This window comes from Eleutherodactylus coqui, chromosome 6, assembly GCF_035609145.1.
Source record: "Eleutherodactylus coqui strain aEleCoq1 chromosome 6, aEleCoq1.hap1, whole genome shotgun sequence".
Taxonomy (NCBI): domain Eukaryota; kingdom Metazoa; phylum Chordata; class Amphibia; order Anura; family Eleutherodactylidae; genus Eleutherodactylus; species Eleutherodactylus coqui.
This window is the reverse complement of record NC_089842.1, coordinates 238,595,736-238,623,292: the sequence shown is the minus strand read 5'-3', so window position 1 is coordinate 238,623,292 and position 27,557 is coordinate 238,595,736. Positions and strand designations below refer to the sequence as shown.

The following is a 27,557-nucleotide window of genomic DNA, read 5'->3' as shown; positions in this document are numbered from 1 at the left end:
AGTAGAGGCAGAGTGATATCCACTGGTCTTCAGGACATTTAATAGAGAGAGCGTCAAATGGGTAGTCCAGTTACATAGAAATATAACCAAAAAAGCAACAGAGAAAAGATTGGTATAGGAAACATAAAGTCTTTTGCGCTCCAGTAGATATACCATTGAAGACAATTAGCAAGTAACAAGCAACCTACTTCACAGGGGTGCCTCTGTCCAAAGCACCCCAATCCAGTACTGCAGAAATGTCAAACATCAACAACCAATGTATGGAAAGGTCCAAGGATTCAGGAAGGCATTGTACAGCAACAAACACTTTATTCCAACAATATAGAATGCGTTGCATTTTGGCCCAAACAGAAAGAGACAGGGCCCTTTCTCAAGGATCATCCGTTCGGGTCAAAATATGTTGCATTCTATACTGTTGGAATAAAGTGTTTGTTGCTGTACAACGCCTTCCTGAATCCTTGGACCTATCCATACATTGGTTGTTGGTGTTTGACATTTCTACAGTACTGGATTGGGGTGCTTTTGACAGAGGCACTCCTGTGAAGTAAGTTACTTGTTACTTGCTAATTGTCTTTAATGGTATATCTACTGGAGCTCAAAATGCTTTTTGGATTTCTATACCTATCTTTTTTCTGTGATGTTGCTAAGAGGTTAAATGCTCATTGAATTAATTTACTGTAATGTCCCAGAAAACTAATTTAATGCTTATGGAAATGTATAGCGTTCTCATTAATTCAGTCCAATCGCTACCTGAGATCAGGAGGGAAGTTCTTTGTTGTTGATAGGAGTCTGAATTTTGGGACCTTCACAGATCACAAGAATGGAGGTCCTGAAAGTTCATGAATGAATAGAGTGGTGGTCACAAATGCGTATTACTTGTTAATTTTTTTTAGATACCTGAGCACTTCAAATTTTCTACCTTTGGCAGTCCCATTAAAATTAATAGAACTGTGATACATATGTGTGACCTCCACGCCCTTCATTCATGGACTTTCAGGAACCCCTTTTTCATGATCAGTGGTGGTCCCAAAAGTTATCCACTGGCTAATGGATATCTTAAAAAATGTAAAAGATTTAACTGAGATAGATAAATCATTTTAAATATTAATCCTTCACAGCATAGACTAAATTTAAAATATAATGTTTATTTGAAGTATTTAAAAAACAAAACCACATAGGGCACACCTACATATTTATTATAGGTGTGCCCTATGTGGTTTTGTTTTTGAAATACTTTAAATAAACGTTATATTTTTAATTTAGTCTATCCTGTGAAGGGCTTTCTCTAAGAAATAGACTTTTGCCCCTGTGAATTACTTATTTTAAATATTAATATAACAAGCAATTCATGAAACTGATGAATCCATCAGCATAGAACTTAAACTATGCTGCATATAAAAATGTTAATAATTGAAGTAAATTAAAATACAATATAAACGAATGCAGGGTGTGAACACATTATGGCACAAAATCAGACAACTATCCAACTTACTGTTTTCTGTATATTTCTGATGGTCACCTATATATATTTCATCAGTTCAAACAATTTTTACAACTTGGCTAATTATTTTTAATTGTAGAGTGATCAACATCATGGAAGTTCTGCTTCAGTGGGCGTAATGGGTGTCCAGTCCAGTTGAGGTTTTTGTGGATGACTATGAGGCAGAATAATGCAGGAAGCTTCTGTAAATTGGCAAAGATGAACACTGCAGTGCTCAGCCTTAAATAATATCTTATATTTATATCCTGATCAATCCCAGAAGATGAAACTTTCAGATGTCCCAGAGCTATAAATTAGCCTACATTAGAGAAATAAAGAAAATAATTATTATTTATAATTGTTACAAAGTTATATAAGCAGAATGAACAAAGAAAGTTGTACAGTATGTTCAGTAAATAAAAAGTTTATATTAATAACCATATTGGCCAAATTTGTGCTTCTATAGTAATTAGAGATGAGCGAGCATACTCGTCCAAGCTTGATGCTCGTTCGAGTATTAGGGTGCTCGAGATGCTCGTTACTCGAGACGAGCACCACGCGGCACGAGTACTGACCATTGAATTCAATGGAGCCGGCAATACAGCCGGCTCCATTGAAAGCAATGGGCTGCCAGCTAGCGCGGGATGAATTTTCGGGAAGGGCTTAAAAATATAAGCCCTTACCTGAAAATCATCCTAAAATGTGTAAAAAGTAAAAAAAAATATATACTCCCCTTATCCCGGCAGAACGATGTTAGCCCATTGAATTCAATGGAGCCGGCAATACAGCCGGCTCCATTGAAAGCAATAGGCTGCCGGCGATCGCACAATGAATTTTCGGGAAGGGCTTAAATATATTCATCCAGAAATGTGTAAAAATAAAAAAAATATATATACTCACCTGGTCCTGGCAGACGGAGTTCAGCTGCGGCCAGCTGGCAGTTCTCCTGCCTGCTGAATGAGCTGCCTCTGATTGGTCACAGCCTGACCAATCAGAGGCAGATCTCACTCACACCCATTCATGAATTCATGAATGGGTGAGTGAATGCTGCCTCTGATTGGCTCAGCGCAGCTCTCAGCTAAATGACAGCAGTTCAGCACCACAGTGCAGGGGACAGCAGGAGAAGACGCAGCTGTGCCCCGGCAGCTGAAGGGAGGTATCTATTTTTTTGTTTTTTAAATCACTTTTAATTCATTTCCAGGGAATGGCTTATATGTAAAACCCTTCCCTGAAAAAGAATTCAGGTGTGCCAGCGGACCATTGTCTTCAATGGAGTCGCCGGCAGCAGCAGCGGCTCCATTGAAGAGAATGCTTGCATTTTTATTCTTTTTTACACTAAAATCTTTCTTTTTCACGTAAGGGCTTATATTTTTAAGCCCTTCCCGAAAATTCATCCCGCGCTCGCCGGCAGCCCATTGCTTTCAATGGAGCCAGCTGTATTGCCGGCTCCATTGAATTCAATGGGCTAACATCGTTCTTCTCTGCCACAGCTCTTACAGTTGTGGCAGAACGATCGTTATGCTGACAGTGGGGGGTCTCACTCTTGCTACTATTGTGGCTTAATAGTGAGACCTCGGAGCCCGAAATGCAGCCCTGCATGTTGCTCCTTGCCTGCCCTATCCATTTATGTGTTTTTTACATGACTTTGGTGATTTGCTAAGATTTTCACAAATGAAAACCTTAGCGGAGCACCAGTCATATACAAAAATGCTCGAGTCGCCCATTGACTTCAATGGGGTTCGTTACTCGAAACGAACTCTCGAGCATCACTGAAAGTTTGACTCGCGTAACGAGCATTGTAGAACTTGTATGAAGACCTACTACATGCAAGTATTGCAGTGCATTGTGCAAGTAATCAAGTAATTACATTTTCAAGTTCCACTAGAGGTCTAAAAAAGTGTAAAAAAAAAAGATTTTGTTAATTTTTTTAAAAATATTTAGAAATAAAATGAAGAGTTCAAAAAGTGTTACTTTATTTTAAATGTAGTTTATCCAGCGTGGCACAAAATATTGTACGCAATGTCAGAATTCTGGGAGTCTTTTGGTTCACTCTGCCTCTTAAAAAAATAGATCAAAAACTGAACAACAAGTTTTATGTATCTTGAAATTGCACTTATAAAAACTACAACTCATCCAACAAGAAACAAGCCCTTACACAGCCCTAGAAGCAGAAAAATTAAAAAGTAGGAAGGCCCTGAATTTTGCAATGCAAATCTAATTTAAGTAGAGAAACAGAATGAAAATATCATACAACTGTGGTATCTGTGTAATTGCATTGGCTCGCAGAAAAAAGTTAACCAGTTATCACCCCACCGCTCCTACTTAAGGCTCATGTCTATGGGCGGGTCAGATTCCGCATGCGCGAGCACGCAGTGGATTCCGACCCTGCTGGCGGCCAAGGACCGTGAATACCTGTCCAGGATTTCACTGCGGATGTGTGCAGAAGCGCCCACGTACCGCCACACATGCGCAGTAAAGTTTTCTTTTTCTAACTCCTGCTTTCCCGAGGAATCCACAGCTCATCCACAATGTCAATTGCGGACGGGCCGTGGATCAGACGGCTTCCTTTGATTTTAATGGAAGCCGCCCGTGCGGGAACAACACCGAAATGGAGCATGCTACAATTTGTTTTCCAGACCAAAAGGTCCACAAAACAAAGCTGCATGCTTTAATTCAGCTGCAGACGTCTATGTTTCTCTGTGGGTGGCTTGAACTGTGGATCATTCGTGCAGGTACGCATAATTCAAGTCCACCTGTGGACATTGGGCTTAACTTATAATTACAATAAAGTTTATCTTTGTGTTGCTCATAAGGGTGACTACTCACTAAAGTTTTCTTTTCCCTGTGAAATTCGTAGCTTTTTGTTTTCTGCAGGGGTCTATGGGACTTGTAATGTTAAAATCGCAAACGCGCAAAATCACGATTTCACGGTAATTTCGCAGTGAAAAAAAACCTGTAGTGGGTAGTCACCCTAAGGGCTCCCACCCACTGGCGACATTTTCTTTCTTGCGCTGCAAGAGCACGAGAAAACTCTCGCATCACAGTGCAAGAAAGAGGCCGGTATAGAACCAGCATATTGCAAGTGGTTTCAATGGGGCCAGCGACAGCAGCGCTAGCCCCACTGAAAGCATAGGGAGAATGCCGCGGACTTCTGACACAGCTGTGACAGCTGTGGCAGGAGTTTCCGTCATCCCAGTGGGGACCACGGGGATGAAGGAATCCTCTGTCACAGCTGTGGCAGAAATCCACAGCATTCTATTCTATTGCTTTCAGTGGGATCGGCACTGCTGCCGATCCCATTGAAATCAATGGTTTCAGCCAAGCCCCGCAGAATGATTATCGGGGAAGGGCTTGAAGTATAAGCCCTTCCCCGATAGGCATCAATAAGTGGTGAAAAAATAAAAAAAATTATTACTCACCTCTCCTGCGCTCAGCCGCGTCCTCCTGCTGGCTCCCCGGTACTGCTATGAAGCTCTTTCCGCAGTCAGGGATTTAAAAATCCCCGCCTCCTGAAAGGGCTATGCAGATTGGCTGAGGGCTCAGCCAATAGCAGCTACTGCTTAGCTATTGGCTGAGCACTCATCCAATCACACATAGCTCTTAGCTATTAATTCACGTCCTCATTTAGGACGTTTAGTTTTCCTATTCAGGACCTAAAGAATGCTCCTGCCAAATTTCATGTTTGTACGATATCAGAAAGTTAGAGAATTAGATTTGGTACATTACAGAGGGGCGCCAATACTTTTGCACTTAGCATTGAATTTTCGAGTTGTGGCCCCTTTACTTTTCCTATTTAGGACCTAAAGAATGTTCCTGACAAATTTCATGATTCTATGTAGAGATGAGCGAGCACCAAAATGCTCGGGTGCTCGTTGCTCGAGTCAAACTTTGTAATACTCGAGAGCTCGTTTCGAGTAATTAACCCTATTGAAGTTAATGGGCGACTCGAGCATTTTTGTATGGGACCGATGCTCCGCATAGCTGATGACTTGTGAAACACCAGAAAACATCAGAAAGCCATGGAAACACCACAAAAACGGATAGGGAAGGGCAGGGGCAGCATGCATGGCTGCATATGAGGCTCGCAGGTCCCACTATTAAGCCAAAATGGGGGCAAGAGTCTGGCGGTCACCCCCTAACAATTTACTTGGAATAAACCCTCATTCATTCTGTGTTGGTGTCAGATAGCTGAACAACGCAATGGGAAAGCCATCTGCACTTTGCACCCTACCTAGGTCAGTCAGTGTATTTGTGTCAGACAGGTAAAACAGCGCTATGGGAAGTCTTTGTGCACCAACAGCATATGCGAGCCAAAGGAACCCAAGGAAAATATTGAAGCAATTCAATAAACATGAAGCAATTACAGTGCCCAAACATGGCAGACTTTCACTCCGCCGAGGACCTCGGCCTCTGCACACACCCTCAGCAATCGTTGGCATAAAGCGGACTCCGATGCTATTACAGCTGTAAACGTCTCATTAAATTAGTTGTGGTTGCTTTCATCGCTCCAAAGACTTAATGAACCAGGAAGACGTTCCACGGGCCAAACCTGGCGCAGTTGCATTTCCCCCAGGACTTCGTCCTCTGCCCACATCCTCAGCAATCGTGGGCATAAAGCAGACTCCAATGCTAGTACAGCTCTATACCTCTAATTAATGCAGTAACGCTCCTTTTGTTTGGCCCAAACCAGTGTCTCAAATAACTGTGGTAACACGAGAGAAAATACATGTTGCGCAGTGCTGATCCCCTGACCCCAAGCAGGAGGAGGAGGTGGTACAACAAGGCCAAGAAACCATGACTGAGGTAGGACCCGCAATAGTCTGTGTGGGAAGTATGTCAGAGGGTCCTGGGTCAGGCTCGGTCCCAGCCTCCACCTTGTGTGACCCAAGGTGCCGCGAGTTACATAGCAATGGGAAATCCATGTGTCCGCACACTATTCATTCTGCGTAGGTGTCAGATAGCTCAACAACGCAATGGGAAAGCCATCTGCACTTTGCACCCTACTAAAGCCTGTCAGTGTATTTGTGCCAGACAGGTGAAATACCGCTATGGGAAGTCTTTGTGCACCCACAGCATAGGTGAGCCAAAGGAACCCAAGGAAAGTATTACACATAAAGAAATCACAGCACCCAAACATGTTGGGTTGGCAGGCCAGGCAGGGACCCTCTTTGAATGTGTGGGCGATAGCCCACAATGCTGTTGAGAAATGATGATAAATTGATGTACGATCATCATTCCAATCCCGTGCCACCTCTGTCACAAAATTGTCAGGATCCGCAAACGTGGGCATAAAGGGGACTCAGGTGCCAGCACTTCTACACATCTCCACAATGTAGCAATACTCTGTGTGGGAAGCACGTGAGCGGGCCCTAGGTCAGGCTCGGTCCCAGCCTCCACCTTGTGTGACCCAAGGTGCCCTGAGTTACATAGCAATGGGAAATCCATGTGTTCCCACACAATTCATTCTGTGTAGGTGTCAGATAGCTCAACACCACAAGGGGACGTCTTTGAGTTCCTTGGGCTCGCCTATGCTGTCAGTGCACAAAGATGGTATTACACAGGAAGAAATCAGAGTGCCCAAACATGGCAGAGTTTCCCCCCGCCAAGGACCTTGGCCTCGGCACACATTTCTTCCCAAGTCAGTCAGTGTAATTGTGCCAGATAGGTAAAACACCACGATGGAAGTCTTTGTGCACCCACGGCATAGGCAGACCCCTGTAACATCTCTGTTGCAAAGGTATAGGCAGACCCCAGTAACATTTCTGTAGTAAAAGTATAGGCAGACCCCAGTAACATTTCTGTAGTAAAAGTATAGGCGGACCCCAGTAACATTACTGTAGCAAAGGTATAGGCAGACCCCAGCAACATTTCTGTAGCAAAGGTATAAGCAGACCCCAGTAACATTTCTGTAGCAAAAGTATAGGCAGACCCCTGTAACATTTCTGTAGCACAAGTATAGGCAGACCCCAGTAACATTTCTGTAGCAAAAGTATAGGCAGACCCCTGTAACGTTTCTGTAGCAGAAGTATAGGTGAACCCCTGAAACATTGGTGTACCATGAGTGTAGGCGCAGGCCGGAAAAATTAGTTAGATAACAGTATAGACGAGGGCCAGAAAAATTGGTGTACCAAGAGAAAAAGTGTACCCCTGAAAAATTGCTCAACCGCGAGGGCAGGTGAAACCCATAAACATTTTTTAAAGATACAGCTCGCTGTTGTTTAATTTCTAACAGAGCCTGGAGGCAGCCCTGTGAAAAAAATTGGTTTCTATTAAAGTATCAATACAAATTTGTTTAAGTTAAATAGAGATGAGCGAGCGTACTCATCCGAGCTTGATGCTCGTTCGAGTATTAGGGTACTCGAGATGCTCGTTACTCGAGACGAGTACCACGCGGTGTTCGAGTCACTTCCATTTTCTTCCCAGAAAATTTTGCACCGTTTTCTGGCCAATAGAAACACAGGGAAGGCATTATAACTTCCTCCTGTGAAGTTCCAGCCCTATCCCACCCCCCTGCAGTGAGGGTTTGGGGAGATCAGGTGACACCCAAGTATATAAACTGGGGCCGGCCGCGGCTCGCCACAGATGCACGCTGAGAAACATTAGGGAAAGTGCCGTCCTGCTGTAGCTGCTATAGGGAGAGTGTTAGGCTGTTATCTTCGTCTACAAGAACCCCAACGGTCCTTATTAGGGCCACATCTGACCGTGTGCAGTACTGTTGAAGCTGCTTTTAGCAGTTTTGCAAATTTTTTTTTTTTTTTTTGTATATCGGGCTTGCAGACCATAGCGTCCTCAGTCTGCAGTCATTTTACTGAGTATAGGGGCAGTACTGGTGAGGCAGGGACAGTGGTACAGGGAAAGAGATATACTGGCTATTTAGGCAGTGGGCTTTTTCAAAAAAATTGGAAAAAAAAATCTTTGGGCTGCATGTGACCGTGTTCAGTTTACTGCGTGTCTGCTGGGGGTAGTAGTCACTCATTAATACCCAGCTAGGTGTTATTGCAGCCTTGCGCATAATTATTTCTGGCTGCACTGTGCTTTCAATAACCACAGTCATCCTCCAACAGGGAAATCCATATACAGGCTATATAGGCAGTGGGCTTTTTCCCAAAAATTGGGAAAAAATACTATATTTGGGCTGCCTGTGACCGTCTTCAGTTTACTGCGTGTCTGCTGGGGGTAGTAGTCGCTCATTATTACCCAGCCAAGCCTTTGACCGTGTACACTTTACTGCGTGTCTGCTGGGGGTAGTGGTTGCTCATTATTACCCAGCTAAGCGTTATAGCAGGCTTGCGCATAATTGTTTCCTGGCTCTGCTGTGTCCGCTACATGACCGCCGTCATCCCGCCAGAGGGAAAGAGTATACATATATACGCTGCATACAGTGTCTGTCTGGTTTTTCACGTCACCATTTTAGAAAATTGAAGCAAAATACTTAAGGCCTACCACTGGCCTTTGGCCACTTCACTGGTTCTGCCCTATGAATTCCAGTAGCTCAGTCATACGCACCTAGGTCTCACTACAGGCTTGCGCATAATTGTTTCCTGGCTCTGCTGTGTCCGTTACATGACCGCCGTCATCCCGTCAGAGGGAAAGAGTATACATATATACGCTGCATACGGTGTCTGTCAGGTTTTTCACCTCACCATTTTAAAAAGTTGAAGCAAAATACTTAAGGCCTACCACTGGCCTTTGGCCACTTGAATGGTTCTGCCCTGTGAATTCCAGTAGCTCAGTCATACGCACCTAGGTCTCACTACAGGCTTGCGCATAATTGTTTCCTGGCTCTGCTGTGCGTTCCATAAGCTAAATCAGCCTCCAACCACAGGCCAATAAGCGGCACATTTAATTACAGCATTCTGTTTCTGCTCTACTCGTAATACACCATGCTGAGGGGTAGGGGTAGGCCTAGAGGACGTGGATGCGGGCGAGGATGCGGAGGCCCAAGTCAGGGTGTGGGCACAGGCCGAGCTCCTGGTCCAGGTGTATCGCAGCCGACTGCTGCGGGATTAGGAGAGAGGCAAGTTTCTAGGGTCCCCAGATTCATCTCACAATTAATGGGTCCACGCGGTAGACCTTTATTAGAAACTGAGCAGTGTGAGCAGGTCCTTTTGTGGATGGCAGAAAGTGCATCCAGCAATCTATCGACCACCCAGAGTTCTACGCCGTCCACTGCTGCATCCCTAAATCCTCTTGCTGCTGCTCCTCCCTTCTCCCAGCATCCTCCCTCCCAGCAAATGACACATTCAGAAGAGCAGGCAGGCTCCCAGGAACTGTTCTCGGGTCCTGGCCCTGAGTGGGCAAAAATGAATCCTCTATCACCTGAGGAGTTTCTCATGACCGATGCCCAACCTTTGGAAAGTTCCCGGGATCCGGGTGAGGAGACTGGGGACTTCCGGCAACTGTCTCAAGAGCTTTCTGTGGGTGAGGAGGACGATGACGATGAGACACAGTTGTCTATCAGTGAGGTAGTAGTAAGGGCAGTAAGTCCGAGGGAGGAGCGCACAGAGGATTCGGAGGAAGAGCAGCAGGACGATGAGGTGACTGACCCCACCTGGTTTGCTAAGCCTACTGAGGACACGTCTTCAGAGGGGGAGGCTAATGCAGCAGGGCAGGTTGGAAGAGGCAGTGCGGTGGCCAGGGGTAGAGAAAGGGCCAGACCGAATAATCCACCAACTGTTTCCCAAAGCGCCCCCTCGCGCCATGCCACCCTGCAGAGGCCGAGGTGCTCAAAGCTGTGGCAGTTTTTCACTGAGAGTGCAGACGACCGACAAACTGTGGTGTGCAAGGTTTGTCGTGCCAAGATCAGCCGGGGAGCCACCACCACCAGCCTCACCACCACCAGCATGCGCAGACATATGATGGCCAAGCACCCCACAAGGTGGGACGAAGGCCGTTCACCGCCTCCGGTTTGCACCACTGCCTCTCCCCGTGTGCCCCAACCTGCCACTGAGATCCAACCCCCCTCTCAGGACACAGGCACGACCGTCTCCCGGCCTGCACCCACACCCTCACCTCCGCTGTCCTCGGCCCCATCCAGCAATGTCTCTCAGCGCAGCGTCCAGCCGTCGCTAGCGCAACTGTTTGAGCGCAAGCGCAAGTACGCCGCCATGCACCCACACGCTCAAGCGTTAAACGTGCACATAGCCAAATTGATCAGCCTGGAGATGCTGCCGTTAAGGCTTGTGGAAACGGAGGCTTTCAAAAACATGATGGTGGCGGCGGCCCCGCGCTACTCGGTTCCCAGTCGCCACTACTTTTCCCGATATGTTGTCCCAGCCGTGCACAACCACGTCTCCTGCAACATTGTACGCACCCTCACCAACGCGGTTACTGCCAAGGCCCACTTAACAACGGACACGTGGACAAGCACAGGCAGGCAGGGCCACTATATCTCCCTGATGGCACATTGGGTGAATTTAGTGGAGGCTGGGACTGAGTCAGAGCCTGGGACCGCTCACGTCCTACCCACCCCCAGAATTGCGGGCCCCAGCTCGGTGGTGGTAACTGCGGCGGTGTATGCTTCCTCCACTAAACCACCCTCCTCCTCCCTCCTCCTAGTACGCAACCTCTGTCTCGCAATCAAGATGTGTCAGCAGCAGCACGTCGCCAGCAGTCGTTGTCGAGCGGGGTGGCAGCACAGCGGTGGGCAAGCGCCAGCAGGTCGTGCTGAAACTACTCAGTTTAGGAGAGAAGAGGCACACGAACTGCTGCAGGGTCTGACAGAGCAGACCGACCGCTGGCTTTCGCCGCTGAGCCTCCAACCGGGCATGGTCGTGTGTGACAAGGTCCGTAACCTGGTGGCGGCTCTGCAGCTCGGCAGCCTCACGCACGTGCCATGTCTGGCCCACGTCTTTAATTTGGTGGTTCAGCGGTTTCTGAAAAGCTACCCACGCTTGTCAGACCTGCTTGGAAAGGTGCGCCGGCTCAGCAGGGAGGTCTGGGCCAAAGGGGGAAGAAAAAGGAAAGTTTATGACTCCAGTCAGAGAATATCATCTGTCCTCACTGGCAATAACTTTATTGTAATAACTTATACAGTCTCCAGGGTGCTTGTGTAGAGCTGGTATTTACTGTTTATGGTCACTATTAGAGATGAGTGAGCATACTCGCTAAGACCAATTGCTCCATCGAGGTGACAGGTGAGTTGCGGCAGTGGGCAGGAGGGTGCGGGAGGTGGAGATAGAGATCTCCCCTCCATTCCTCCCCGCTCTCCTCCGCCGCTCCCTGCCCGCCGCCGGCAGCCAAACCTTTTCTCTCGAGCGGGAAAGTACTCGCTAAGGGCAATGCTCGCTCATCACTAGTCACTATATAATGGTAATATTGGACTTTATATAGTGTTTTTCTTCAGTAATACTGTGGCGGTTTAGTGCAGTTATGGTTTAGAGGTATTATTTGTCCCTGATATAGCATCATTATTGGTTATATTGATCTTTGCAGTGGTCGTTATTCAGTAACAGTATGGTGGGACTTTCCCTTCACTATGTGGTGGTAATATGTGATCATGGTCTGCAGTTTTATTTGATACTATTATTTGGGCCTCATTTACTGTTACTATTCGTATTGTTGGTCTTGGTATAGTTGATTCTGTTCAGTGACAGCATGGAGGTAATTATACACTTCTTGAGGTAATATTTTATGTGGATTTCTTTTTTTCGCTTTTACAAAAAAAAAAAAACAAGAATAGTTTTTATTTTAACCATGCACATTTTTTTTAATACACTTTAATAACATTTATCCTTTTACTTTTTTGGTCCTAATAGGAACATCACAATGCGATCGTTGTTGCCCTGATCCATTTTTGTCTTGACTACTGTAACTTATCACTAATCGGTCTTCCCTGCAGTCTATCCTGAATACGGTTGCCCGACTCATCTTTATATCCAATCATTACACTGTTGCATTTACCTTTTTGCCCATAACTACACTAATGCCTCCACCCTGTGCCATACACTACACTGATGTCTCCCACTATAACAGTTACGGCAGTGATGCCTCTGCCCTGTGCCAGCCACTACACCAATGTTTCCATTCTGTGTCTCTCCACTATTTGCCCATCTGCTACAGAATACAATTTAAACTCACTTTCCCATCCATAAAGCTCTCCACAGTGCTGCAGCCCCCTATTTCTTCTCCCTCAACTCCGATACCCTTGACCGCTGTTTTGATAATGACTTTACACTAAGTTCATCCTTAATCTGAGACTCCCACTCCAGTTATGATGCTTTGGTATTCTCAATATGGGAATAATATAATTCCATGTGAATCTAGAACTCCAAAATTATCTATTAGACGACTGTGGCATGCCTGTATGCCTTTTAATAGGCCTCTGGCTGGTATGACCACCCATTGCTGAGCCACAATTACATTTGTGAGGGGCCAGTGGGAACAGAGGGAACCCCTCCCTCTGTCTATCTACCTAGATACCATGATTAATACTGACCACGGCACCTAGGGAGCTAATGACCAGGATCAAAGTCTTTTCTGATCCTGGTCAGTAAAATGAGAGCCACGCTGTCAGTTAATACAGAGCTCTATTGTGAGTGCAGAATCTATTACATAAATGTCCATCATTGAAGCTTAAAGCAAGCCAGTATATAATATTAGTTTACATCATGGAGTCTTAACAGGTTAAAAATAGGTGGTACTTTAATGTATATCTCTAGTACTAACCTGTTCTGTGCGTCGTAAGTAGAGATGAGCGAGCGTACTCGGCCACGCCCATTTTTTGCCCAAGCGCCGCGATTTTCGAGTACTTCCATACTCGGGCGAAAAGATTCTGGGGGGCGCCGTGGGTGAGAGGGGGGTTGCAGCGGGGAGTGGGGGGGGGGGGAGAAAAAGAGGGCTCCCCCCTGTTCCCCGCTGCTACCCCCCGCTCCGCCACGCCGCCCCCCGGAGCCCCCCGAATCTTTTCACCCGAGTACGGAAGTACTCGAAAATCGAGGTGCTCGATCGAGTAATTACTCGAAATGAGTAGGTTCGCTCATCTCTAGTCGTAAGACATTTGCTGCAGTGATCTATATAGGCTTCTCCCCCCTACTGCCAATGGGACTGTGGTTGTCAGTTGGTTTATCTCCATCTAATTGTTTGGGCCTACCAACAATATGAGGCCAATTTATAATTCTGTTTCGGAGCAACAAGCTCCTTTTTCAAGCACAAATCTGGTAGTTAGTTGCTGGTTAGTTGCTGACTGCTCTGAAAGATTATTATAACAAATTATTATCATTGTGTGTAAAAGGGCCTTTAGATGGAGATCAGAAAGAATTGCAAATCTCACCACATTTTTTTCCTGTTCTGCATTTAAGATGTTTTTAGCATAATAAAATCTTGTTTTATTTTGAGATGAATGCACAATTTCACAGTCCTCTTTAGATTCATGCTGTAGCCCTTGGCCGATACGAGGTATTTTCCCTTCCACTGCACCATCTGAGATTTGAACACGTAACTTCAATTAATTGAGCTGAGCTTGCAAACTTTTTTTTTTTGTTTGAGCTATAGGTGGAGCTGAGGTACAGTCAATACTAAGACTTTGGGTGACAAAAGACCACATATGTGGACATTAATGTATCATGTGATGGTTGTTTTTTTGAAAATGTGTGTGTTGGAATCTGTTACAGATCTTGTATCACAATTCAAGGGCTTCAAGCAATGCTTGTGCTCAGATCTTATGGTCAACATCCAAACTGGCATTAAGAATAGAGCACAGAAGGAAAGTTTGATACTATCGGATCCAGTGTTTCTCAATATAGAATTCCTATATTAATAAGATTTTTTATAAAAATAAATTCGATTGGAGACTTTAACTACAGTAGATTTTTCTTATGGTTCCTTTGACATCCTTATTTCTGACACTGTAGATGATGGGGTTTAGCATAGGTGTAACAGTTGTGTAGAGGATAGAGACAGACTTGTCTATGTCTCGAGAGGCATGAGAATGTGGACGTAAATACATAACCATAATGGTTCCATAGTAGAGAGTAACTACAATGATGTGGGAGGCACATGTGGAGAGAGCTTTATACCTTCCATCAGTAGAACTGATCTTCAGGATGGTGGATACAATACGGATATATGAAATTAGAATCAAGAAAAACGCTAGACTAACTATGATTCCAGCTGTAATGTACATTGATACCTCATGAGGCCAAGTGTCACTGCAGGATATTTGTAAAAATGGAGGTACCTCGCAAAAGAAGTGGTTGACATAGTGGGAACGGCAGAAGGACATCTGGAAAGTGTAGATCACTTGTATCATGGAGTTGATAAAGCTTGAGGTCCATGACGCAGCGGCCATACAAATACATATTTTCTTGCTCATGATGGTGTTGTAGTGCAGCGGTTTACAGATGGCAGCAAATCTATCATAAGCCATAATAGCAAGTAAAAAACACTCTGTAGACCCAAAAGCCAAATGAAAGTACATCTGGATAGCACATTCTAGTAGAGAGATGCTCCTGTCCTTGGATAATGTGTTCTTCAGGAGTTTAGGGACCACAGTGGTAGAGAAGCAAATATCAATAAAGGAAAGATTAATAAGAAAGAAGTACATGGGAGTCTGGAGCTTTGGGTTGAGTTTCACCGCGACGATCAGTAGAAAGTTTGCTAGCAAGGTAATCAAGTATATCACCAAGAATGAAAGAAAGCCAAGAGCCTCCACATAAGGAATGGTGGACAATCCAACGAGAAAAAATCTTCCTGAAAAGGATTGGTTAACCAGTTCCATAGCACTAATAATGAGCACCTGACATGGACAAAAAGTGGAAATGGAAGCTTATTGACTGACCTAAACAAGTCTATTTGCTATAGATAAAGGTAATGATCTTAAACATTTTACAGTCCAATCTTAATCATTATATCTACAGACAGCTTTTATAAGGTGCTCTCCTTTTAAAAAACACACAGTTGCGATTATCTAATTATCTTTTTTATAGAACAGTGACCTAACCTTCCCTACGGGTCCTTACATTGGGTTAGGGACCTCATCTTACATCAGAAGTTCCACCAAATTATATTGCGCCAAAGTGACTTTCAGCCAGCAGCCCATCATACTGCACCCTGAAGCTGGCAATATACATGAGAGAATTGTCCAAAAAAGCAAAATGGCAAAAATAATGCTAACAATTGCTTGCACTTGCATAACATGTGATCCAACCCAAAGAAAAATGTGAGCTGTTGCTGAAATTGCAAGTGTATGGCATGATTAGTGGAAGCCAGCTGATCATGCCATTTTGCACAGGCTTGTAAAATAAAAAAATAAGGTGAACTAAATTAACCCTATTTAGTCTCAATGCGGCCAATCAAAGTTTAATGAGTATGGTCAGCCTGAGAGGCTACTCTTTGTCACAGCCTCTTCAATCTCTACGCCACTTTTAGGTTTGCACTAGTCACTTAGTATGGAAAATGCTTTCTGTCTCCATGTGTCCTTATGACCATTACACCACTACTTCTCCATGAGTTCCTACTGCAAAGCATGCACATTGCATATTACTCTGTACAGCATAGGAGTATGACTCCCTACACTACAGACGGACTATTATAGACCTAGTTGGAAAAGGAGTACCTTTTTATCAAGGTACCACTTAATATACCTGCAACAATAATACAACTGAGACTTTAATACAGCATACATGTTTTGCAAAACACTATGCAATCCTTCAACTATTCTTGTCATTGAGGAGAATAGATAACTTCTTAGGCTTCTCCAGTCTGCTCCATCTACTAGACTTGAAGGAAAAGGGCCATCAGTAGGTCTCAGGTCCGGGCAGCCAGTCCCTCTGTGCTTATGGTACACTCCAACTCTGGGCTAACAGATTTAGTCCACGTTTGTTCATGCATTGACTTCCAAAGTCTCTAAAGGTCCATTTAGATGGGACGAATGTCGGGCAAACGATGCCCGACACTTGCCCCTGTGCGTCCTCGCTCCCATGCTGTTGCAGAGTTGCTAGTAGTGCTGGCTCGCTCACAGAGTGGCCAGCAGGGGGGCAAGGCAGCTGGAGGAGATTTTTCTCCTCCCACTCCCCCGCCCCTCTCCATTGACTTAACATAACGGCTGTTCAGTACTGAACAGCTGCTACTTACAATGAGCAATCAGCACATCGTCCATTGTTTATGCAGCATAAACGATGGACGATGAGCTGATCACTGATCGTTCAGTGTAAATAGCAGCCATTTAGTACCAAACGATCGCTATGTTAAGTCAATGCAGATGGGCGTGGGAGTGCAAGGAGAGAATTTTTCTCCAGCCTCCCGTCTGTGAGCCAGCGATACTTGCTCCCGTGAAGCAGCACAGGAGCGAGTATGTGCGGGGACGAGTGTCGGGCATCGTTTGCCCAACATTCGTCCAGTCTAAATGGGCCTTTAGGGTATGATCACCAGCCCAGTACTGTCCCCTGTGGTACTCCACTAGTAATGGTGACCTAATCACATTAAGCATCATTAATAACCACCCTCTGCTTTCTATCTCTGAGCCAGTTACATACCCACTCATACACATTCTCACCCAGACCAAGCATTTTCATTTTATTTACCAACCTTTTATGTGGCACAGTATCCTTTAGGGAAAAAAAAAACAACAACAAGATATATAAGATCCAAAGACTCTCCCCAATCCAGTTTAGATAGAACTTACCTCCGTGTAGAAGCTGATTAGATTGGTTTAACAGGAGTGATCCCTCATAAACCCACACTGATATGGAGTTGTACAGCTATTTTCATCTAGGCACTCCAGGATAGTGTCTCTTAGAAACCCCCCCCCCCCCCAAATTTTTTATTAACTATAGAAGTTAGACTTACCAGCCTATGGTTTTTAGGTTCACTTTGTGACTCCTTCTTGTATATTGGCAACTACATTTGCTTTTTGCCAATTTTGTGGAACAAACCCCATCATCACAGTTAAATATTAGAATAAGGTATTGTCGATTATAGTACTTAATATCTGGGGATGTATGCCATCTGAAACTAGTGATTTGTCTATGTAATCTTTTTAACACAGATCTGCACTTCTTCCTGAGTTAGACTGATGACATAGAGTGTAGAGTTTTCTTTATGATGATTAACCGTTCAGTTGCATCAGACCTTCAGTCACTCTATGGATCAATGTTCTCCATGTGTCTTTCACCGCTTCTTTCACTTCCACGATTGACCTGTTGGTGGCCTTGATTGTATCTTGTCATCTTGTTCCTTGTCGGCCTGATCTGCTCTTTCTACTGATCTTGTGAAGCATCAGTACTGTTTCCAGTGAGTTAGCAAGCATCACGTATCAAAAAATAGAGCCACTGTTTGACAATTTTGCCCTCTAGTGATATTTTCAGTTTGACGCGATCTAACACTACCTTATTCGTAGTAAGGCAGTCCAAGGTATCCGTAGCATTCTCCTCCAGAACCAGAGTTCAAACATATAAAATTTTCCTTCTGTTTGCTTTCCTGAGCGTCCAACCTTTGCAACCATACATCGTTATGAGAAAGACGATTGCATTGACTAGTCTGGTTTTGTTGCAATGCTAATATTCTTGCTTTTCCAGATCTTTTCCATTTCTTGCACTGCATTCCTACCAAGTGTAATCCATTTCTTGATCTCAGGTCCAGATTGCCCATTGCAATCGATTTTGGATCCATGGAAGATGAAATCCTGGACCGACTCAACTTCTTTGTTGTTAATTTTATGTTCAATGCACCGTTGCCTACCGTGGTGATGACTTTCGTTTTCTTGCTGTTGAGGTACAGTCCCATGCGTTCGCTTACCTTTTGCACTCATTGGATAAGGTATTCTAGGTTCCTTTCACTTTCTGCAAGCAGGGTGGTGGCATCTGCATATTGAAGGTTGTTGACATTTCTGCGACTGATTTTGACTCCGATTTCTAATTTGTCCAAATTGTATTGCATCATGATTAGAGATGAGCGAACGTACTCGGTTCGGGTGTTTTTTGACTCGAGCACCGCTTTTCCCGAGTAACTGACTACTTGGACGAATAGATTCGGGGGGCGCCAGGGGTGCACGGGGGGTTGCAGAGGGGAGTGGGGAGAGAGAGAGCTCCCCCCTGTTCCCCACTGCTACCCCCCGCTCCACTACGCCGCCCCCGACCCCTGGCGCCCCCCAAATCTTTTCGTCCGAGTAGTCAGTTACTCGGAAAAAGCGGTGCTCGAGTTCAAAAACACCCGAACCGAGTACGTTCGCTCATCTTTAATCATGATCGTTTCTGCAAACAGATTGAAAAGGACTGGTGATTGAATGCAGCCTTGCTGTGGGCCTTTCTCGATTCCAATCCAATCTGTGTTTCCATAAGTTGTCCTGACTATTGCTTCTTGGTTTTTGTAAAGAGACTTTATAAGCTGTTAAATATGTTCTGGGACGCCCATTTGCTTCAGACTCTTCCAAAGCTTGTCATGTTTGAAGTAATCAAATGTCTTGCTGTAGTCAATGAAAAACATGTACACGTCCATTTGATACTCTCGGGTCTTCTCCGTGATCCAACACAGGTTTGAGATTTGGTCTCTGGTGCCACGTCCTTTGTGGAAGCCAGCTTGAACCTTTGGCAGTTCCCGTTCAGCAATTGTCACAATGCATTTTTGCATGATCTTTTAAAAAAAGTATGCTCGTGTAAAATATGAGGGCGGTGGTGGGGTAATTGGAATATTCTTGAGCATCACCTTCTTTTGGCAGTGTGATGAAGACAGACCTTGTCCAGTTTTTGGGCCACGATTTGGAGCTTCAGATTTTATGACATAGGTTGGTTAGGATCTTGACTGACACTGGTTTGAGCAGTTTGGCTGGTGTGTGATCAACGCTCGGAGCTTTCCTGCTTGGTAGTTATTTTCAGCATTTCACCTCACAACATTTCATTTTCCTCTTAAAATACACTGAAGAAAAAAACTGTTTAACAGATTTGCTTTTTCCTCATCACCTTCTATAATTCTTCTCTCATTCCTTTTTAAAGTGCCAATACTTACAGTTTTAATCTTTTTACTATTTATACAACTGAAGAACATTTTAAGGTTCCAGCTTTTCTGCCTTTGTGTTTTGTTCATAATTTTTGTTCTCCTAAATACCTTTTCATGCTTCTTTACTGCTTTTTCTTATTTCAGTGGTTTCAATGCTTTTTTCCCATTATGTATTGCTCTATTCGCATCTTTCAGGAGAAGCATCTGACCGGAAGTGATGTCAGACGCCAGAAGCGAGCCAAGAGCAGGGCGCAAGGGGACATCGGTGGGGCACAGGAACTGTGGCCAGGAGACCGAGGAAGCCACTGAAGGATTGCCCGCTGATGGATCCGTCCAGCAGGGAGAGGTAGCAGAGCGGTTCCTGGAGCGGAACCAGGTCATTGAGCGGGGCTTCAGGGAGAGAGGTCCTGATGCTGAGCCTGTGGGTGAGGTCATCAGCTGCTGAAGAGGAGTCTGCTGCTGCTAAGGGCTGATAAGTATATTCTGTGTGTGTCCCTGTCAGTAGTGTCTGTGCGTGTGCCTGTCAGTAAGTGTCTGGGTGTGTGTGTCTGTCAGTAAGTGTCTGGGTGTGTGCCCGTCAGTAAGTGTCTGGGTGTGTGCCCGTCAGTAAGTGTCTCGGTGTGTGCCCACCAGTAAGTGTCTGTGTGTGTGCACGTCAGTAAGTGTCTGTGTGTGTGCCCGTCATTAAGTGTCTGTGTGTGAGTGCCCATCAGTAAAAGTGTCTGTGTGTGAGTGCCATTCAGTAAGTATTTGTGTGTGTAAGTGCCCATCAGTAAATGCCTGTGTGTGTAAGTGCCTATTAGTAAATGTCTGTGTGTGAGTGCGAGCGGTTGTGAATGGGCAGAGGCGCGTGAGCGGTTGTGAACGGGTGGAGGCGTGTTTAGAGTTTGACCTAGTCTATCTTCACTACTTCCGTTAGTAAATTGTAGATCCCCATTAGGATGAGCTCCATGCCTGACAATGCCACCCAGTGTGTTACTTGTGCAATGTATGCGGTCCTTGATCAGCCGATCGAGGGTGCATACTGTTTCGCAAGATGCATGGTGAACAGAAAGGTGGAGGAATGTGTCTGTACATTAAACCCTACCTAATGCCAAGGCTACGAGAAGATATAGGTGCAGGAGATAAAAGTGTGGAATCTCTGTGGGTAGAAATACAGGGAGAAAAAAAATAACAAAATCCTGATAGGGGTTTTGTATAGGCCACCAAAAGCAACAGAAGAAACGGAAATCTTACTATTAGGGCAAATAGAAGAGGTGTCAAACTGCAATGAAGTAATTATCATGGGGGACTTTAATTATCTGGATATAATATGGGAAGATGAAACCTGCAAATCTCACAAGGGTGATAAGTTCTTGAGAACAATTAAAGACAACTACCTTTCCCAACATGCGCAGAAGCTGAGTAGAGGGAGGGCCACTCTGGACTTATTATTAACTGCCAAATCAGACTGAATCATGGGGGTGAAGGTTGGGGGACACTTGGGAAACAATGACCACAATATAATTAATTTCCAGCTATCATTCAATAAGAAGCCCTATCAGGGAGTGACAAAAAAAACCTTAATCTTTAGTAAAGCAAAAATTTGATCAGCTCAGAACTAGTATCGGTAACATTAATTGGGATAGCGTCCTTAAAAATGAAAGCACAGACAACAAATGGGAAAAGTTTAAAAAGTTCTTATTACCTCATATGAGCAGTTCATACCCTTTAAAAATAAAAGAGCTACAAGTAATAAACAAAAAAAGAAAGCGTTTAAACTAATAAAACAAGAAGGCAGTGAAGAAGCGCTAAAATCATAAAGAGGAAAAAACTAAATCCGTAAAGAAAACATTAAAATTGCTAAGGAGGAGGCAGAAAGATTGATTGTCAAAGACCAAAAATAACCCTAAACTATTCCTCAACCATATAAACAGTAAAAGGATTTGCACTGAAAGCACTGACCCTTAAGCAAATAATGAAGGAGAAACCATAGAAGACGATGGAGGGAGGAGGGGGGGGGGTGTCACACAAGATGCAAGGGAACAAAACGAACCCCCCACTAAGTATTGCATGCCTAACGGGGGACGAAGTGCAAAAGCGGTTTAAGAGGATTACAATCGATAAATCGCTGGGTCTAGATGGAATACACCCAAGGATTCTAAAAGAAATAAGTGTCATGATAGCTGACCCCTATTTTTTACATTTATGGACACTACCGGAACCTGGGTTGTACCACTGGACTGGTACATTGCCAATGTGGTTCTAATATACAAAGAGGGGTCCGAAAGAGAGCCTGGTAACTACAGCCGGTGAGTCTCACTTCAATAATTGGAAACATTTTTGAGGGGTTTATGAGAGATGCCATCCTAGAATACATCAAGGAAAACAACAGTATAACCCCTCATCAGCATGGGTTCAAGAGGAGTCGATCATGTCAGACCAATTTGATCAGCCTCTACGATAAAGTAAGTTCCAGGCTGGACCTGGGAGAGTCTATTGATCTTGTATATTTCGATTTTTCCAAAGAATTCGACACCGTGGCGCATATTGGTTGATATATAAAATGAGGCAGCTTGGTCTAGGTGAAACCATATGTATCTGGGTAAAGAATTGGCTCAGAGATAGAAAGCAGAGGGTAGTAATAAAGGGATCAAACTCTGATTGGCCACCATTGCTAGTGGGGTGCCACAAGGTTCAGTATTAGGCCCCATTCTGTTCAATATATTTATCAATGACCTGATAGAGGGGCCGCACAGCAAAATATCAATATTTGGAGATGATACAAAATTATACAAGACAATTAATACAGCGGAGGACAATGTGTGGCTACAAAATGTACCTAGATAAGCTGGGGGCTTGGGTAGAAAAATGGCAAATGAAATTCAATGTTGATAAATGTAAGAATATGCACATGGGCAAGAAAAACAGATGTCACCAATATACACTACATGGGGTACTGCTAGGGAAAAGGGATATGGCAAAAGACCTGGGGGTACTAGTGGACTGTAGACTTAAATGGAGCAATCAATGCCAGTCAGCTGCTGCAAAAGCAAATGACGTCTTGGGGTGCACTAAAAGAGGTATAGGGGTAAGGGATGACAACATTATTCTTCCACTATATAAGGCACTTGTTAGGCCCTACATGGAATACTGTGTACAGTTCGGGACACCTGTGCTCAGGAAAGATGCAGCAGTGCTTGACGGGGTTCAAAGAAGGGTGACTAAGTTAATAAATGGAATGACTGGACTGGAATACCCAGAGAGGCTATACAAATTGGGATTATTTACCCTGGAAAAAAGATTGCTAAGGGGCAACCAAATAACTATGTATAAATACATTAGGGGACAATACTAGGATCTCTCCCATGATCTGTTTATGCCCAGGACTCTGACGTTAATGAGAGTGCATCCGCTATGTCTAGAAGAAAGCAGGTTTCATCACCAACATAGAAGGGAGTTGTTTACTGTAAGAGCAGTGAGACTGTGGAACTCTCTGCCTGAGGACGTGGTCATGGCAAACTCCATATAGGGGATTAGAGGTCTTTCTAGAACGCTATGATATTACAGGATATAGACCTTAGGTGACCAGCGGGGTTGATGATCTCAAATGTTGACCCAGAGATTACTCTGGCTGCCACTATGGAGTCAGGGAGGAATTGCCTTCCTCTGGACCGACAAGGAAGAGGTTGAAACAAGCTGAACTAAATGGACATTGTCTTCATTCAGCCTAATATACTATGCTGCTATGTTCATCCACATGCGTTTTCGCTTGTCTTGTATTCCTTTAACGTATGTACCACTCACAATGTATATTTAAGATATTTGTAAAAATTTCATATTTATTGTCTGTACTCTTATTTTTGATGGCATTGCCAAGTCAATAAGCTATGGGCATCTCTAAGCTGATGAGCTTCACCTTCATGAAGTTTATTGTTTTGTGGCTCCTGACAAAACACCCTATCAAAAGACAAGTGGAAATTGTATTTGTAGTATGATCACTCTTTCCTAGGTGTCCACCGACCTGAAACTTTGTTATTCTATCTGGTCTATTGGTTAATATTAAGTCCAAAAAGGTTGCCCCTCTAGTTGGTTCCTACACCAATCAGTTTTTGGCAAAAAGCTTTTTCCTTTATGAGATCCATAGGTTTTGCTTTCCATTCTATAGCTATAATTCCAAAGTGTAGATCTCATAGTGAAGATTCTAATGTAATTTACGCATATAGAAATACATGAATGCATTTTATCCATGTACATTACTTTTCTTGTAGACAAGGAAATAATCAGACCATCAATTTGCCACTGGTGCCTGACAGTCATAAAAGGGGTCTGAAGGAAGATGGTCCATTTACAGTGAAAAATAACCCTCCAATGTATTGCTGATAACAAATGATAGTGAAGAAAAATGTCAATTATTGGTAATTTTATAGTAATGATTGTCCTGACAGACATGGCATTCATAACAAGATATGGGCAACAGATCTCATGAGGAGCAAATACAGTATGCCATGAAGATGGCAGTCACTATGCACTGCAGTGTAGAAATCTTACTGTAGCAGATAATAAAGGGAGCAGGAAACAATGTGCAATAACAGATATCTAACACCAGTCCAGTTGTTTGGTCATTGGGTGATATTAAGGCAATCCAGCCAGATTAGGATATCATCTCCCAGTGTTCTCAATGAAGCCTGCAGATTATATAACACAGTGGGCTTTACCTATGGATTATATCTATTAGCACCCAATGCTAACAGTGCCGCGTGCTTGAGATGTGCTCTTATATACAATTGTCCATACCCTCTAATTGCCCCCTGAAGTAATTACAATTGATGTACAAATTATTCTACCTTTAGGGATTTTCCCTATTAATATGAGCATTTGCTTATTTCCTCTGTTTGTATGGTGTAACTGTTAAAAGATCCATACTAATGGTGATGAATGGTCGAAAGATTAGTTGACTTTAAAAGGAACACTCTGGGTCAGGGTCGGACTAACCGCATATGCAGCTGCTTTGGCTGTACGGAGGCCCGGGCTGCTGGGCCAGGTACAGCTGTTGGGCCTTCTGATTTTAGTTTTTTAAGGTGTGTTTAATAAAATAACAAACTCTACATACTCACCTCCACTGTTGCTCCCCAGTCGCTGTAGTGCACATTGCTGTTCTCTGCTGACCTTCGAGTTGTGAGATCATGAGACACACACATGATCGCTGTAGACATTCCTGGCCTCACTAACATTGATTAGGGATGAGCGAGCATAATCGTCCGAGCTTGATGCTCGTTCAAGTATTAGCGTGTTCGAGATGCTCGTTACTCGTAACGAGTACCACGCGATGTTCGAGTTACTTTCACTTTCATCTCTGAGACGTTAGCGCGCTTTTCTGGCCAATAGAAAGACATGGAAGTCATTACAACTTCCTCCTGTGACGTTCAAGCCCTATATCACCCCCCTGCAGTGAGTGGCTGGGGAGATCAGGTGACACCCGAGTATTTAAATCTGCCCCTCCCGCGGCTCAGCACAGATGCATGGTGACAGAGATCAGGGACAGTGCTGCTGATGCTGCTGCTGCTATAGGGAGAGTGTTAGGTGTTATTTTAGTCTTCAAGAACCCCAACAATCCTTCTTAGGGCCACATCTGACCGTCTGCAGTACTGTTGAGGCTGCTTTTAGCAGTGTTGCACAATTTTTTTTTTTTTGTATATCGGGCGTACAGAGCATTGCGTCCTCAGTCTGCAGTCATTTTACTCAGTATAGGGGCAGTACTGGTGAGGCAGGGAAAGAGGTATACTGGCTATAGAGGCAGTGGGCTTTTTCCCAAAAAATTCCCAAAAATACAATATTAGGCCTGCCTGTCACTGCCTTCAGTTTACTGCGTCTCTGCTGGGGGTAGTAGTTGTTGAATTAATACCCAGCCTTGCGCATAATTGTTGCCTGTCGCTGCAGTGCGTTACGTATGCGAAGTCAGCCTCCAACAGGGCAATCGAAATACAGTGCATATCACAGGCAGTGTGGTTGTTCCCACAATGTTTAAAAATATACAAGATTTGGCCTGCCTGTCAGTGCCTTCCGTTTACAGCGTCTCTGCTGGGGGTAGTAGTTGGTGAATTAATACCCAGCCTTGCACATAATCGTTGCCTGCCTCAGCAGTGCGTTACGTACGCGAAGTCAGCCTCCAAAAGGGAAATCGAAATACAGTGTATATCACAGGCAGTGTGGTTGTTCCCAAAAAATACAATATTAGGCCTGCCTGTCACTGCCTTCAGTTTACTGCGTCTCTGCTGGGGGTAGTAGTTGTTGAATTAATACCCAGCCTTGCGCATAATTGTTGCCTGCCTCTGCAGTGCGTTACGTACGCGAAGTCAGCCTCCAACCACAGGCCAATAAGCAGCACATTTAATTACAGCGTTCTGTTTCTGCTAATCTCGTAATACACCATGCTGAGGGGTAGGGGTAGGCCTAGAGGACGTGGATGGAGGCGAGGACGCGGAGGCTCAAGTCAGGGTGTAGGCACAGGCCGAGCTCCTGGTCCGGGTGTATTGCAGCCGACTGCTGCGGGATTAGGAGAAAGGCAAGTTTCAAGGGTCCCCAGATTCATCTCACAATTAATGGGTCCACGCGGTAGACCTTTATTAGAAAATGAGCAGTGTGAGCAGGTCCTGTCGTGGATGGCAGAAAGTGCATCCAGCAATCTATCGACCACCCAGTCTTCTACGCCGTCCACAGCTGCAACTCTGAATCCTTTGGCTGCTGCTCCTCCTTCCTCCCAGCCTCCTCACTCCATGAAAATGACACATTCGGAGGAGCAGGCAGACTCCCAGGAACTGCTCTCGGGCCCCTGCCCAGATTGGGCAGCAATGGTTCCTCTCCCAACAGAGGAGTTTATCGTGACCGATGCCCAACCTTTGGAAAGTTCCCGGGGTCCGGGGGATGAGGCTGGGGACTTCCGGCAACTGTCTCAAGAGCTTTCAGTGGGTGAGGAGGACCATGACGATGAGACACAGTTGTCTATCAGTGAGGTAGTAGTAGAGGGAAGTAAGTCCGAGGGAGGAGCGCACAGAGGACTCGGAGGAAGAGCAGCTGGACGATGAGGTGACTGATCCCACCTGGTTTGCTAAGCCTACTGAAGACAGGTCTTCAGAGGGAGAGGCAAGTGCAGCAGCAGGGCAGGTTGGAAGAGGCAGTGCGGTGGCCTGGGGTAGAGGCAGGGCCAGACCGAATAATCCACCAACTGTTTCCCAAAGCGCCCCCTCGCGCCATGCCACCCTGCAGAGTCCGAGGTGCTCAAAGGTGTGGCAGTTTTTCACTGAGAGTGCAGACGACCGACGAACTGTGGTGTGCAAGGTTTGTCGTGCCAAGATCAGCCACCACCACCAGCCTCACCACCACCAGCATGCGCAAGCATATGATGGCCAAGCACCCCACAAGGTGGGAGGAAGGCCGTTCACTGCCTCCGGTTTGCACCACTGCCTCTCCTCCTGTGCCCCAACCTGCCACTGAGATCCAACCCCCCTCTCAGGACACAGGCACGACCGTCTCCCGGCATGCACCCACACGCTCACCTCCGCTGTCCTCGGCCCCATCCAGCAATGTCTCTCAGCGCAGCGTCCAGCCGTCGCTAGCGCAACTGTTTGAGCGCGAGCGCAAGTACGCCGTCACGCACCCGCACGCTCAAGCATTAAACGTGCACATAGCCAAATTGATCAGCCTGGAGATGCTGCCGTATAGGCTTGTGGAAACGGAGGCTTTCAAAAACATGATGGCGGCAGCGGCCCCGCGCTACTCGGTTCCCAGTCGCCACTACTTTTCCCGATATGCTGTCCCAGCCCTACCCGACCACGTCTCCCGCAACATTGTACGCACCCTCACCAACGCGGTTACTGCCAAGGTCCACTTAACAACGGACACGTGGACAAGCACAGGCAGGCAGGGCCACTATATCTCCCTGACGGCACATTGGGTGAATTTAGTGGAGGCTGGGACAGAGTCAGAGCCTGGGACCGCTCACATCCTACCCACCCCCAGAATTGCGGGCCCCAGCTTGGTGGTGGTATCTGCGGCGGTGTATGCTTCCTCCACTAAACCACCCTCCTCCTCCCTCCTCCTCCTACGCAACCTCTGTCTCGCAATCAAGATGTGTCAGCAGCAGCACGTCGCCAGCAGTCGGTGTCGC

At 45.2% G+C, this 27,557-nt stretch overlaps 2 protein-coding genes across 2 annotated transcripts in view; both read right to left on the bottom strand.

Annotated features, from left to right (window-relative positions):
* Nucleotides 1–27,557, bottom strand: part of LOC136571913 (SLAM family member 5-like) — a 520,182-nt gene that overhangs the window by 74,049 nt on the left and 418,576 nt on the right. The gene's annotated exons all lie outside the window — the stretch shown is intronic.
* On the bottom strand, nucleotides 14,274–15,197 carry LOC136631705 (olfactory receptor 5AS1-like). Its single transcript, XM_066605991.1, has one exon. It carries the CDS (start codon nucleotides 15,195–15,197, stop codon nucleotides 14,274–14,276), a length of 924 nt encoding a protein of 307 aa, XP_066462088.1.

Bases quoted from the DNA above. Each gene is read 5' to 3' on its own strand.
- LOC136631705 (XM_066605991.1), bottom strand. From the start codon at position 15,197: ATGGAACTGGTTAACCAATCCTTTTCAGGAAGATTTTTTCTCGTTGGA.